Source organism: Galeopterus variegatus, unplaced genomic scaffold (assembly GCF_000696425.1).
Source record: "Galeopterus variegatus unplaced genomic scaffold, G_variegatus-3.0.2 Scaffold542, whole genome shotgun sequence".
NCBI lineage: Eukaryota > Metazoa > Chordata > Mammalia > Dermoptera > Cynocephalidae > Galeopterus > Galeopterus variegatus.
The window spans coordinates 556,307-568,749 of NW_007726653.1; the positions used below are offsets into that span (position 1 = coordinate 556,307).

At 34.7% G+C, this 12,443-nt stretch overlaps 1 protein-coding gene across 1 annotated transcript in view; it reads left to right on the top strand.

Annotated features, from left to right (window-relative positions):
- CCDC14 (coiled-coil domain containing 14) overlaps nucleotides 1-11,144 on the top strand; it is a 38,397-nt gene extending 27,253 nt beyond the window's left edge. The window contains exons 10-13 of the mRNA XM_008569904.1: nucleotides 2,004-2,086; nucleotides 4,487-4,556; nucleotides 8,492-8,542; nucleotides 10,061-11,144. Of these exons, the coding sequence (XP_008568126.1) occupies nucleotides 2,004-2,086; nucleotides 4,487-4,556; nucleotides 8,492-8,542; nucleotides 10,061-10,994 (1,138 nt within the window). The 3' untranslated portion in view covers nucleotides 10,995-11,144. The remainder of the gene's footprint in view (nucleotides 1-2,003; nucleotides 2,087-4,486; nucleotides 4,557-8,491; nucleotides 8,543-10,060) is intronic.
- The last annotated feature ends 1,299 nt before the right edge of the window (nucleotides 11,145-12,443 follow it).

Below are 12,443 nucleotides of genomic sequence, written 5' to 3' on the forward strand. Positions count from 1 at the left end.
GCGGGAACCAGTCTCCACATGGGATCTGAACCCTCAGCGGGAGTGCCGCCGCGCTCCCAAGGGGCGCACTCTCCAGTGCGCCACCGGGTCAGCCCCATACATAATAATTAATTCTTGAAATGAATCACAGATCTTAATCTGTGAGGTAAAACTACAAAACTTCTAGAAGAAAACATAGGAGAAAATCTTAGTAACCTTGGGTTAGGAAAGATTTCTTAAATATAAAACAAAAAATATAAACTAGAAAAGAAAAGAATGGATAAATTGGACTTTATCAAAATTTAAAACTTTTTTTTTTTTTTTCCTTTTTGTCTTTTTTTGTGTCCGGCAACGGATCGCAACCCTCAGTGTCGCGCCCGTACCAGACCAGGACCGGCAACGGGATTGCAACCCTCGGTGTTGCGTCCGCACCTCGCTCAGCCAGTGAGCGGGAACCGGTCTGTATGTGGGATCCGAACCCTCGGCGGGAGCGCCGCCGTGCTCCCAAGCGGCGCACTGTAGCAGTGCGCCACCGGGCCGGCCCAAAATTTAAAACTTTTAATCTTCAAAGATACTATTACTACAAATGAAGAGGTAACCAGCAGACAGAAAATATTTGCAAAACATGTATCTGATAAAGGACTTGTATCTAGAATGTATTTTGTGTTTTCCTATATTATCACCACCAACAAGCATTATTTCCTTTTATCTTTGTCAATCCTGTGGCTTAAAAAATCTTGTTTTAAATTTGCTGTTCATATTAGTGACACTGGACTTTTTTTATTTTTATTTTTTGGTGGCTGGCTGGTATGAGGATCCAAACCCTTGACCTTCATGCTGTAACACCATTCTCTGACCAACCGAGCTAACCAGCCAGTCCTGGGCATTTTTAAAATATGCTTATAGTCCATTTCTATTTCTTATGTGAATTGCTCATTCTTATCCTTTGTCACTTTCTGCTAGGTTGTCTTTCTTACTGGTCTGTAGGAGCTCTTTAAATGATATGGACCCTTTGTTTTATAGTAACAGGTATTTTCTTCTAGGCTGTTAATTGAGCAGGTTTAAAAATTTGATGTGAATACTTCATTCATTTCCTTGATGGTTGATAAATTTTGAGTTTTGCTTAGGAATGTGCTCCCCACTTCAAGATTATGTAAATCTCCCCCTACAACTTGTAATGTTGGATTTTGTTTGTTTGTATATTTTATGTTTAGCATTTTATCAACTCAGAAGTAATACATGTGAATAATGTGAGGTAGGGTATTGTTGTTTTAGATTCAGTAACAAAAATAAATATTTTACTGCAAAATATTTTCAGGTAAGTAATTCTGGAAAGATAATGGAGATAACTTTTTTCTAAGCAGTAACTTAGAAGAAAACACTTGTATGTTCTTATTTGTGAAGCAGCTATATATTGTGAAGTTCACTGTAGGGTAAATTTGCTGCTTATTAACATTCTTGTTACTTAAATAAGTCCATTAACTTCTCCATCTAATTATTAGAAGCATAGATTTGTGTTTTCCAATTTTTTCAGCATGTGACAGACATCAAGTAGATATCTGATGGAAGCCAGTGCCTGCAGGTAATCTAGTTCATAGTAATGACAGATCTTTTAAAAAGTAGATGACTATCTACAGTAATGAAGACACAGGGAAAGAAGACAGAAGAAAGGAGCAAGAGGAGATAGGAAAGGCAAGACAGAAAAAACCAAAGAAAGCACTGAAAAGAAAAGAAAGAGAAAAACAGAGAAGTTAACTTTTATCTGGTGAGGGAGGTGGTTTTCTGCTGTCTCAGGCAATCTTTTAGAAATTATCTCAGGCCCCATAATGATAGCAGTAGTGTGGTTTTGTTGTTGTTTTGTTTATTTAGTTTTTGTCTTTTGTTTTGAAGGTGAGATGGACTTCTGTAGTTCTAGTGGCTAGTGGATAACACTGTGTTTTGTCTTTTTTTGATAGTCTGTCAAATGTACATTGTTAAATAGGCTTGGGATTTTTGCATTCATGATTCTTTATTATTTCCTTTAGGCAGTTGAGAATCTTGAACCAGAAACTTAGAGAACAAGAAAAAACTCATAAGGCATCTGGTACTATGGAATGCAATCTTGAATGTAGGTAAAAATAAATAAATAAATAAATAAGCTTTAAGTATTGATGTTAAATTCTATATGGCTCTGGAAATATTGATAAAGAATAAACTTTAATAAAGAATGAACTTTCTTAATTACTCTGTCTAGGTGGATTTTCTTTTCTTTTTTTTTTAATCAACTTTAAAAAAATAGGAATAATGCTTTTTTATTAAAATTTAAAATAATGCAGAAACAAGCCAGTTAGCTCAGTTGGTTAGAGCATGGTACTACTGATTGACAGTAAAGTCAGGGGTTCAATCCCTGTACTGGCCAACCGCCAAAAGAAAAAAAAAAAAAAAGAAACACAAAAATAAAAGATCCATGCTATTTTCGAAATAATACACACTCTATATAAAAGAAAAAGGCTATATTTCCTTTCACATATCTTCTGTTCATGTGTAATTGATCTGTTTCACAAATACTTACTGAATACCTATTATGTGCCAGGCACAAATAGAACTACATATGTACCTTTTCATTTTTAATAATAAGATTGCATTGTATATACTGTTACGCAGCTTACATTTATTTACTTAATATATAGTGGACATTTTTGTTAAATCAAAATTCATAAATATGCTTCTTTTTCCTTAAGAACTACTTGGGTATTCTGTTTATGCAACTCTGCTGTAATATATTTAAGGTCCTCTGCTGGTAGATATCTAGGTACTTTTGCCTTTTTTCCTAACGCAAACAGTGCTACAGTGAAAATCCTTGTACATGTGTCTTTGTGCACATGTTAGCATTTTTATAGGATAGATTTATAGCAGAATTGCTGAAACAAAGGGTATAACGAGGGATCTTCAAAAAGTTCATGGAAAGATTCATATTATCTTTTAATTCTATATTTCCATGAACTTTTAAAGTACCCTTATATACAGTGGCAGTTTTGACAGATATCACCAAATTGTCCTTATGTATCACAGAGTTTGATAAAGAAAAAAACTGTAATAGTAATAGAAGAAAAGATGATTTTTTTAAATTTTTTTTTTATTTTTGGGAGTTTTCTTAAGCCTGACAGAAACCCAGATGCCACTGGGGAACAAATTAATAAAATAGGTCCCCAGAAATTTTTTTCAATTTTCAAAGAAAAATATAAAGGATCTTCAAAAGGGTTTGTGGAAGGATTCATATTACCTTTTAATTCCATTTTTCCACAGACATTTTGAAGTACCCTCATATGAGCACCCAACAGAATGAGCACTTCATAGGTGTGTTCATTGTCTCAAAGTAATTTCAGGAAAAGATCACTCTGGTTCCACTCTGAACAAAAGATGAGAGTAAAGAGAGGAGGCCAAGAGGGCAACTGGAGAGATCAGTGGTCTAAGTAGCTTCTCTGTTTTTATTCTCTATTTATCTTACTGTTTCTTTCTTTTTTCTTTTGGTGGCTGGCCAGTATGGGGACCCGAACCCTTGACCTTGGTGTTATCAGCATCACACTCTTCCCAAGTAAGCTAACCAGCCAGTCTTATCTTACTGTTTCTTTGGGAGCATTTATTACTATTTATAATTACTTGTTATTAGCTCCATGAGAGTAGGCACTGTGTCTATGTTGTTCACCTCTGTATATCCAGATTCTAATATAGTGCTTCACACATAGTAAGCATTCACTCAAGGCTGTATTTGCTAAGTGAATGGTGCCATATACATACATACTTTTATGGCCATGAAAAATAGTGTGGTAGATTTGTGGGCTGATACATAACAGTCTTATAAAAAAAAAAAAAGCAGAAACTGGGGCTAGTATGATTCTTTTACGTTTAAATATATATAAGGGGTCATCAAAAAGTTTATGGAAAGATTTGTGTTCTTTTAATTCTGTTTTTCCATGAACTTTTTGAAATGCCCTTGAGTGTGTGTGTGTGTAAATTATTATGTGCAAAAGTATTTTCAAAATTAATAGAGATTGTGGGGAGAGTGGAAGTGGAGTGGAGGGAGACTTTATTGAGACTCATTTGGTATCATTGGTATTTTTGTGGTGCTTGAATTTTTCAACTTTGCTACATGTCTTATTTTTCATTAAATAAGAAAAAAAAAATGTAATACCCAAACTAGCAATTGGAGAAGAAAGGCACGACTTTCTAATCAATTTTTAAAAATACATGTAGTATATAGATAGAACTATTTATGCACATAGTAATTGTTAAGCAAAACCAATAAGTTCCAGGTGTAATACCCAAACTAGCAATTGGAGAAGAAAGGCACGACTTTCTAATCAATTTTTAAAAATACATGAGTATATAGATAGAACTATTTATGCACATAGTAATTGTTAAGCAAAACCAATAAGTTCCAGGCCTTTCTTTTTTAAAAACAAATCTTTTCCAGGTTTGTGCTTTTTAAAATTGGAGAAACAAGTATTTGATTTGTTTTGTTTTACAGTGTTTTCTCTTCAGTCATTGAATATATCACTACAAAATCAATTGCAAGAGTCACTAAAGAGCCAGGAATAAAAGACATTTCTTATATCTATGTAGAATTATAATTGATAGGCTTTAAGCAAAGTTTCCAAATGTTGGCTTATTCAAAGTGAATAGAGAGAATGTCTCTTATGGAAGCCTTTGTAAGGTCTCTGAAGAAAAGTATTTCCTCTTTTCTGAAGAGTAATTTTTGGGTGAGAACTTTGTTAGTGTCAAGTATTTATGTTAAAAGAAGCCAGTAACAAAAGGCCACATATTGTATGATTCCATTTATATGAAATGTCCAGAATAGGCAAATCCATAGAGATCCAAAGTAGATTAGTGATTGCCAGGGACTGGGGAAGAGGAGGTGAGGTGGAGTGGGGGTGGCAAAAGGGAGTGACTGCTAATGGATATAGAATTTCTTTTTGGGGGCTGAGCCCATGGCGCACTTGGGAGAGTGCGGCGCTGGGAGCGCAGTAGCGCTCCCGCCGTGGGTTCGGATCGTATATAGGGATGACTGGTGCGCTCACAGCGCTCACTGGCTGAGCGCGGTGCAGCGGTCTCAAAAAGGACAAAAAAAAAATTTCTTTTTGGGATGATGAAAATGTTCTGAAATTAGATAATAGTGACATTTGGACAACTCTATCAATACACTGAAAACAACCAAATTGTGTTCTTAAAAGGGGTTAATTTTATGGTATATAAATTATATCTCAATAAACCATCTTTTTAAAAGTATATATGGTATACAGTTCATTTAGAAAAGAAAAGAGAGGAAAAGAAAAAAAGGACAGCCAGTCAGCATGTTCAAGTGCCTTGAAAGGTTGCTTAGGCATTATTGCAAGCATCTCCTTCCTCATTCTAAGAGTCATGATTCTCAGCCCCAAGCAGAAAAGATGATGAAGCAGAGGATCTAGTTAGTTTCCTGGTAGTTTTCTTTTTCTTGGAACCAACCTTTTTTTTTCATACTGCTAAATCTAGCTCCTTTATGGGTACGAATTCACAAGCTGGTATCTTTTATGTATAAATTACTTTGATATTTTTCTAAGTCCTCTCTTTCCCATATCTATTATTTTATTTGTCTTCATCTATGGAGGGAAGATTTTAATGTCTGCATTTTCACAGGTGGGGAAACTGAGGCATGCAAGTTCTTTCCTTGCCCTCTCACACATGGCATGGCTTTTGCTAAAATTGTTCATTTCTGGTAACAACTTCATGCCTAACTTAGTGTAAATAAACCTTAGCATTTTTTACCCTGGAGATAGATGAATGAGTAGATGGATTCATTTGCCTATTCATTCATTATATACTATGTTCCAAATATATGTGTGTGAAATGTACATAAAAGTATTTAATTATTTTAGTTGCTAAATATCCACATCATCAAGCAAAAAGCATACTTTAGTGCTTTACTGATGTATGTAGAGAGATACATCTTTTTTTTTAATGATAATCTTGACTAAATACTATTCAACATGTGCAGTGCATTTACTAAGAAAGTTGATAGCAAAAACATAACAACAGCCTTTCAGAGTAAGTAATAGTATAACTGTTCTAGAAATTAGTAGAAGTGGATGCCCCAAGAAATGAAAGAACTTACCTGACTTTCACAGCTAGTTGATGCCTGGATCTTTCAGAGTAAGTAATAGTATAACTGTTCTAGAAATTAGTGGAAGTGGATGCCCCAAGAAATGAAAGAACTTACCTGACTTTCACAGCTAGTTGATGCCTGGACTGGTACCTGAGTCAGGATGTTGAATTCCCTCTTTAGCTTTGCTTCCTTTTTTGAAGTGGACAGCTTCTCTCCAAGTGAAGATGACCAATTATTGAGGAATTCTTCTACTTTTGTAAAAGATAACTTTGTGTCTGCTCATTTTTTCAAAAGATCACGTAGTCTGCCTTTTCCAGTGTTTATGAGGAAAGTAGGGTTCACTTGTAATTAGAGGCTTCCTTTTCTTAGCATTTACCCTAACATAGAAGTATAGGAACTGAAAAAAGGTTATCAACTGTTGTATACTATCTGCCTTTAGAAAAGACTATATCTAAAAAATAAATTTAAAAAAAGACTATGTTTAAAATATTAGATACAAATTTTTGCTCTCCTTTTCTTTACACTCCACTTTTCTTGTCAGTTTTTTTCCATTTTGTAAGCATTTTTTTCTTTTTATGCTGGGCATAAATCCTGCCTCATGACTACTAGCTCACCTGTTACTCAGATTAACTGCATTCTTATAAATGATTGGAAAAACATGGTGGGAAGGTTTAGTACAGTGCTGCAGAGTTTAGTACTACCCCTACATTTTCTGAAGATTTAGTAACAGCTTCAAAATGGTAAGTATACCTATTGATGTCAATTTTTGTTTTGTTCTTTAAATTAAAAAATAAAACAAAAACATAGTCTTTGAGCTTTATTGTATCTAAATTCATCCACGTTGGTGATTTATAATGTTTGGTGACATCCTATGCAATTCAATCAGTTAGGAGCAACTCTAGTACTACAGCTGGGCTGCTGTGACGACTTTAATTTTACTTTTCACATTAGAGGGTAAAGCAGCAGCATTTGGCAATACAGATAAATCTGTATGCTAATCTACCCTATCCCTCTTCCTATAGTCATACATTTTAGTCAGATAAGTGTATGTTTTTTGTATGTGTCTTTTAAATATTCTCTTAGAAGAGAGATTTCATTAAATTTCTGAATGCCTTTCTCAGACTTTTGGGGAGGAATAAAGGGACTGAAAGATACACGTACAAGGTCTAGACAAATATCCTAAGCCATCTTTCTCTTTCTTCTCCAAACTTCAGTGATTTTGAAATACACCTTTATCATTTTTTTTTCCAGAATTTACTACAACACGTTATAAAATCATTCAAATGTGAGGAAAATTAATATATTTTCAGAAAATAAGTAGTGAATATTCTTCTAATAGCTTTAAGGAGCACTCTTACAAGTGCTGATAGCTATTTAAATTAGTATATTTTTATAAGTAGCCTAGAAAGAACCCTGAGTTTCTTGTTATGAAAATGTGCCAATTTTCTAAGCATTAAAAATCAGTGTGTTTGGGCCAACCCCGTGGCTCACTCGGGAGAGTGCGGCCCTGGGTCCCGCCGGGGGTTCGGATCCTATATAGGGATAGCCGGTATGGTGCGGGCGATGCCAAGCGAAGGGTTGTGATCCCCTTACCGGACGGGGAGAGAGACAGACAGACAGACACACACACACACACTTTAGCTGTATCCTGTATAATTTATAGATTTGTAATTTATAGATTTTTGAGGAGGCTTCATACTGTTTTCCATAATGGCTGTACTAATTTACATTTTCACCAAAAATGTACAAGCATTCCCTTTTCTCCACATCCTCACCAACACTTGTTATCTTTCATCTTTTTGATAATAGCCATTCTGACAGGTGTTAGGTGATATCTCATTGTGCCCTGTCAAAACCCCCAGTGTTTACAGTGGAGCGAGACAGAAGTGGGCCTCCTGCGAAGCATCCAGAATGCTGGGAGAGCTGGATGTCTACCTGCAGCTCTTTTCCCACTGTAGAAACTGTGGGCCCAGGAGAGTCCTTTCTGTGTGATGCTGGGCAACCTTACCACTTGGGAGATGGGCAACACAGAGGAAACCATTCCTTTTACCCTTCTAATGGAGCTTTTCTCAGTTCTGTGGTCCATAAGGGTATGTCAGCCTCACTCCTGGGTTTTGGGATATTCGTTGAAGGTATGCTTATCTTTGGATATTTGCTAGTTGGATTTCTGTGAGGGGAACTGGAGCCAGGGAACTCCTTTTCTGCCATCTTGCTGATGTCACTTTCCTCATTATCATCTTGAAAGAAGTATGAGAAGAAGTGGCCATTGCCATTTGAAAGCAATCAGAAATCAAGACATAGCATGTTTAAGATGAGAGCGCTGGAAGCCAGGTTGGAAAAAATTTGTTTTTCATTTTGTAGGAAAAAAATTATTCATTCAATATCATTTGAAAGCAATCAGAAATCAAGACATAGCATGTTTAAGATGAGAGCGTTGGAAGCCAGGTTGGAAAAAATTTGTTTTTCATTTTGTAGGAAAAAAATTATTCATTCAATATGCAGAAGTATAATCACTACTAATTGTTTAGTATAGAGATATCCTTTTAGTATTTTATGTTTATGTGTGTGATGACTAGTTTTTAAAAATAGTATAGTAATACTACTTTTGGCCTGTTCTTTTTAACTTAACTTTATGTAGTGAACATTTCCTCATCAGTAAATATTCTTTACAACATGACTGTCAATGACTATGATGCAGTTATACCATAATTTACCTAAATCCATTTTTTTTAAGATAAAGATATGTCCATCTATTTTCTATTATAAATATTATCTTTGGGTACAGCCTCTTTGTGTATATCACTAGGATACATTCCTAGAAGTGCAGATTGGTGGTCAAAGGGTATGGAATATACAAATCTTTAAGGCTTCTGTATTGCCAGTTTGCTCTCCAAAAGAGATGAGTGTACACTCCCAGTAGTAGTACCTGCCTCTCTCTCCAAGCTTCTCTAAAAATGGGTATTATTCTTATTTTACTGTTAATTGGATAAGCAAAAAAAAAGGACATTTTAAAAATTTGAATTTATCTGATTAAAACTTGAACATTTACAACATGCTAATATTGTATTTTTTTCTTAATTGTAGATGTTGTTTGTATCTTTGTTTAAATTGTTATGTTTATCTTTTTGTCATTGATTTGTAAAAACATATGTGATTCAATGCAAATGGACTAAAGGTTTGGTATAAAATGTCTTAATGGGACAACCAGTAAAAGCTGCCATCAACAAATAACCATTTAGGCTGACACTGTGCTAAGCACTTCACCATTATATCTTATTATTTTATCTTATTTCATCTTCATTATAATTCTGAAACAGGTCTCTTCATTTTAGAATTAAGGAAATTGAGATTCAGAAAGGTTAAGTGACTTGCCCAAGATCACAGCTAATGGCACTAAGATTTGATTCCATTTCTAACTTCAAATCCTATGTGGTTTTCCTTACATCACAGTTTTCTGGTACCTAGTTGTTACGTTTACTTAATTATGCCAGATAATTCTCTCTAACCATCTTTTTTTTCTAGTATTGTTCCAGTGTCCTTTGTATTTATGTTTTGAATGGAGGAAATTAACTTAATTTCTAATCTATACCAAATGGGTAGTGTACTTTCCATTTTGCTCTGTACCGTAGCCTACTTATATTAAGGCTAATTTTTCACTCTGGCTTAGTTTCCAGTGTTGCTCAAGAATGAAGCATCTCCATACCTTAAAAGAAAAATATTTCTGAGCCTCTATTTTTAGATATAATAGTAGATTTGATGGAGACCAAAATCTTTTATCATTCGTTATTTTAATTTACTCTTGCCAGAACATATTTGATGATTTTGTGCTTTTAGTTGCTTGTTTTCATATTAAGAAGCAGGCACTTGACTCAGAATCCAAAGATGTAGCTATAAATAAATGGATGAAAGAAACAGGTAAAACTAGTAATAATAATAATTAGTGTGCTAAATTCTTCTTAACAGAACTTTACAGAAAAGTATGGCAAAGCTTCTCTCAGATCTTAGTATGGAAAGCACTCGCAGCAAGCCTGGGAATAACCTTACCAAATCACTTCTGAACATTTATGATAAACAACTTCAACAGGACCCCTCCCCTGCTCACACTTCCATAATGAGCTATCTAAATAAGTTAGAAACAAATCACAGTTTTACACATTCAGTGCCACTCTCTATAATTAAAAATGAGGAAACCATGGAGCCAGACAGACCCTATGAAGATGTTCTGCCCTCCAAAGGCCCTCAGCACAGTAATACTAAGGACATGGAGGAAGTGTCAACACCTGGAATTATTTCTACCCTTTCAAAACCGGGTTTTGATGAGAGTGAAACTATGACTTTAATAGGAGATGAGTGTAATTTGGATAATACAATTTACATTCCTTTTGCTAGAAGCACTTCCAAAAAGAAATCACCTCTTTCTAAGAGAATATCCCCCCAGCCTCAGATAAATGTAGCTGCAACACAGCTAGTCAGCAACAGTGGACTTTTTGTCTCTGAAAAAGAAAATAAATTGTGTGCACCTGTAGTTTGTTCTTCAAAAAAGGAAGCAGAAGATGCACCTGAAAAACTTTCCAGAACTGCTGACATGGAGGACATACAGCTTCTCAAGAAAATAAAGGAAGCCATTGGTAAGATCCCTGCTGCCACTGAGGATCCTGAGGAACAGGCTGTATGTCACAGCCTGGCAGCTTGTCACAGCAGCAGCATTCAAGTGAAAGGCAATACTGTCTCTGATGGTAGTTTTTTAAATTCTGACTTGATGTCTGACTGGAGCATCTCTTCTTTTTCAACATTCACTTCTCGTGATGAACAAGACTTCAGAAATGGCCTTGCAGCATTAGATGCCAACATAGCTAGACTTCAGAAGGCCTTAAGGACTGGTCTTCTGGAGAAATGAATTCAGAAGAAAATTTAAGTGAGTGCTTCTTTTTAAGAATAGAACTTGGCTATATTGAAGGTATATTTTAAGTTTCCTTAGAGAAATAATGTTTTATATTATATGTGAAATAATAAATTGCATGAATAATAAATTTATTATTGGAATATATTGTTACTGTGGAGCTTATAAAAACAAGTGATCTTAAGAAATTGACAACTGGTAAGAGAAGAAAGTTGTCAATAACTAGGAAGTTGTTGTAAGTAATGTTTTAATTTAGAACCTAGCAATTCTTTTTATTAATATGTACCTGCTGAGATAGGGGTGTAGGTCAAAAGGATCCTCTGGTTTTCCTAAAGGATAATGGGGAAGGAGTTTCTGGGTACAATTTATTGTATTAAAACTAGAGCTTCTTTTCTGTTTTGGGATACCTGCTTGTTTTTTAATGGTAGTGTGTTTTTATATGGGATGCTCTGCTACAGGCTAATGTTATTAAGTATATAAACATTTCTTTTAAGAAAAACGGTGCCAATATCTCCATCTCTTAAGGAACATTTATTGGTCCAAGAAAATATAGATAACATCCTATGTTAACATATGGCTCATAAAACTTTGGCACTTTTATTTTTATCCCAAATGCATGTTTTAAGGCCTTTGAAAAATAAGTCAGATTGATAAAAGAAATGCTAACAGATAAGCTTTGGTTTTTGAAATGTTTTTTTCTTAAATAAAAAATGTTTATTTCTGTTGGTATATTTGAACATGATGGAGTTTGGAGATTTTGGCACTGATTGTAATTTTGCCTTTCTGGACCAATTTTTTTTTTCTTTCTGGCACTTTAGCTGCGAACATTCTCTATTCTATAAATATGAACTTAGTTTGGAGATTTTGGCACTGATTGTAATTTTGCCTTTCTGGACCAATTTTTTTTTTCTTTTTTTTTTTTTGTGTGTGTCTTTTGTCTTTTTCTGTGTCCGGCAATGGATTGCAACCCTCAGTGTTGCCCCCGTACCAGGATCCTCTGGTTTTCCTAAAGGATAATGGGGAAGGAGTTTCTGGGTACAATTTATTGTATTAAAACTAGAGCTTCTTTTCTGTTTTGGGATACCTGCTTGTTTTTTAATGGTAGTGTGTTTTTATATGGGATGCTCTGCTACAGGCTAATGTTATTAAGTATATAAACATTTCTTTTAAGAAAAACGGTGCCAATATCTCCATCTCTTAAGGAACATTTATTGGTCCAAGAAAATATAGATAACATCCTATGTTAACATATGGCTCATAAAACTTTGGCACTTTTATTTTTATCCCAAATGCATGTTTTAAGGCCTTTGAAAAATAAGTCAGATTGATAAAAGAAATGCTAACAGATAAGCTTTGGTTTTTGAAATGTTTTTTTCTTAAATAAAAAATGTTTATTTCTGTTGGTATATTTGAACATGATGGAGTTTGGAGATTTTGGCACTGATT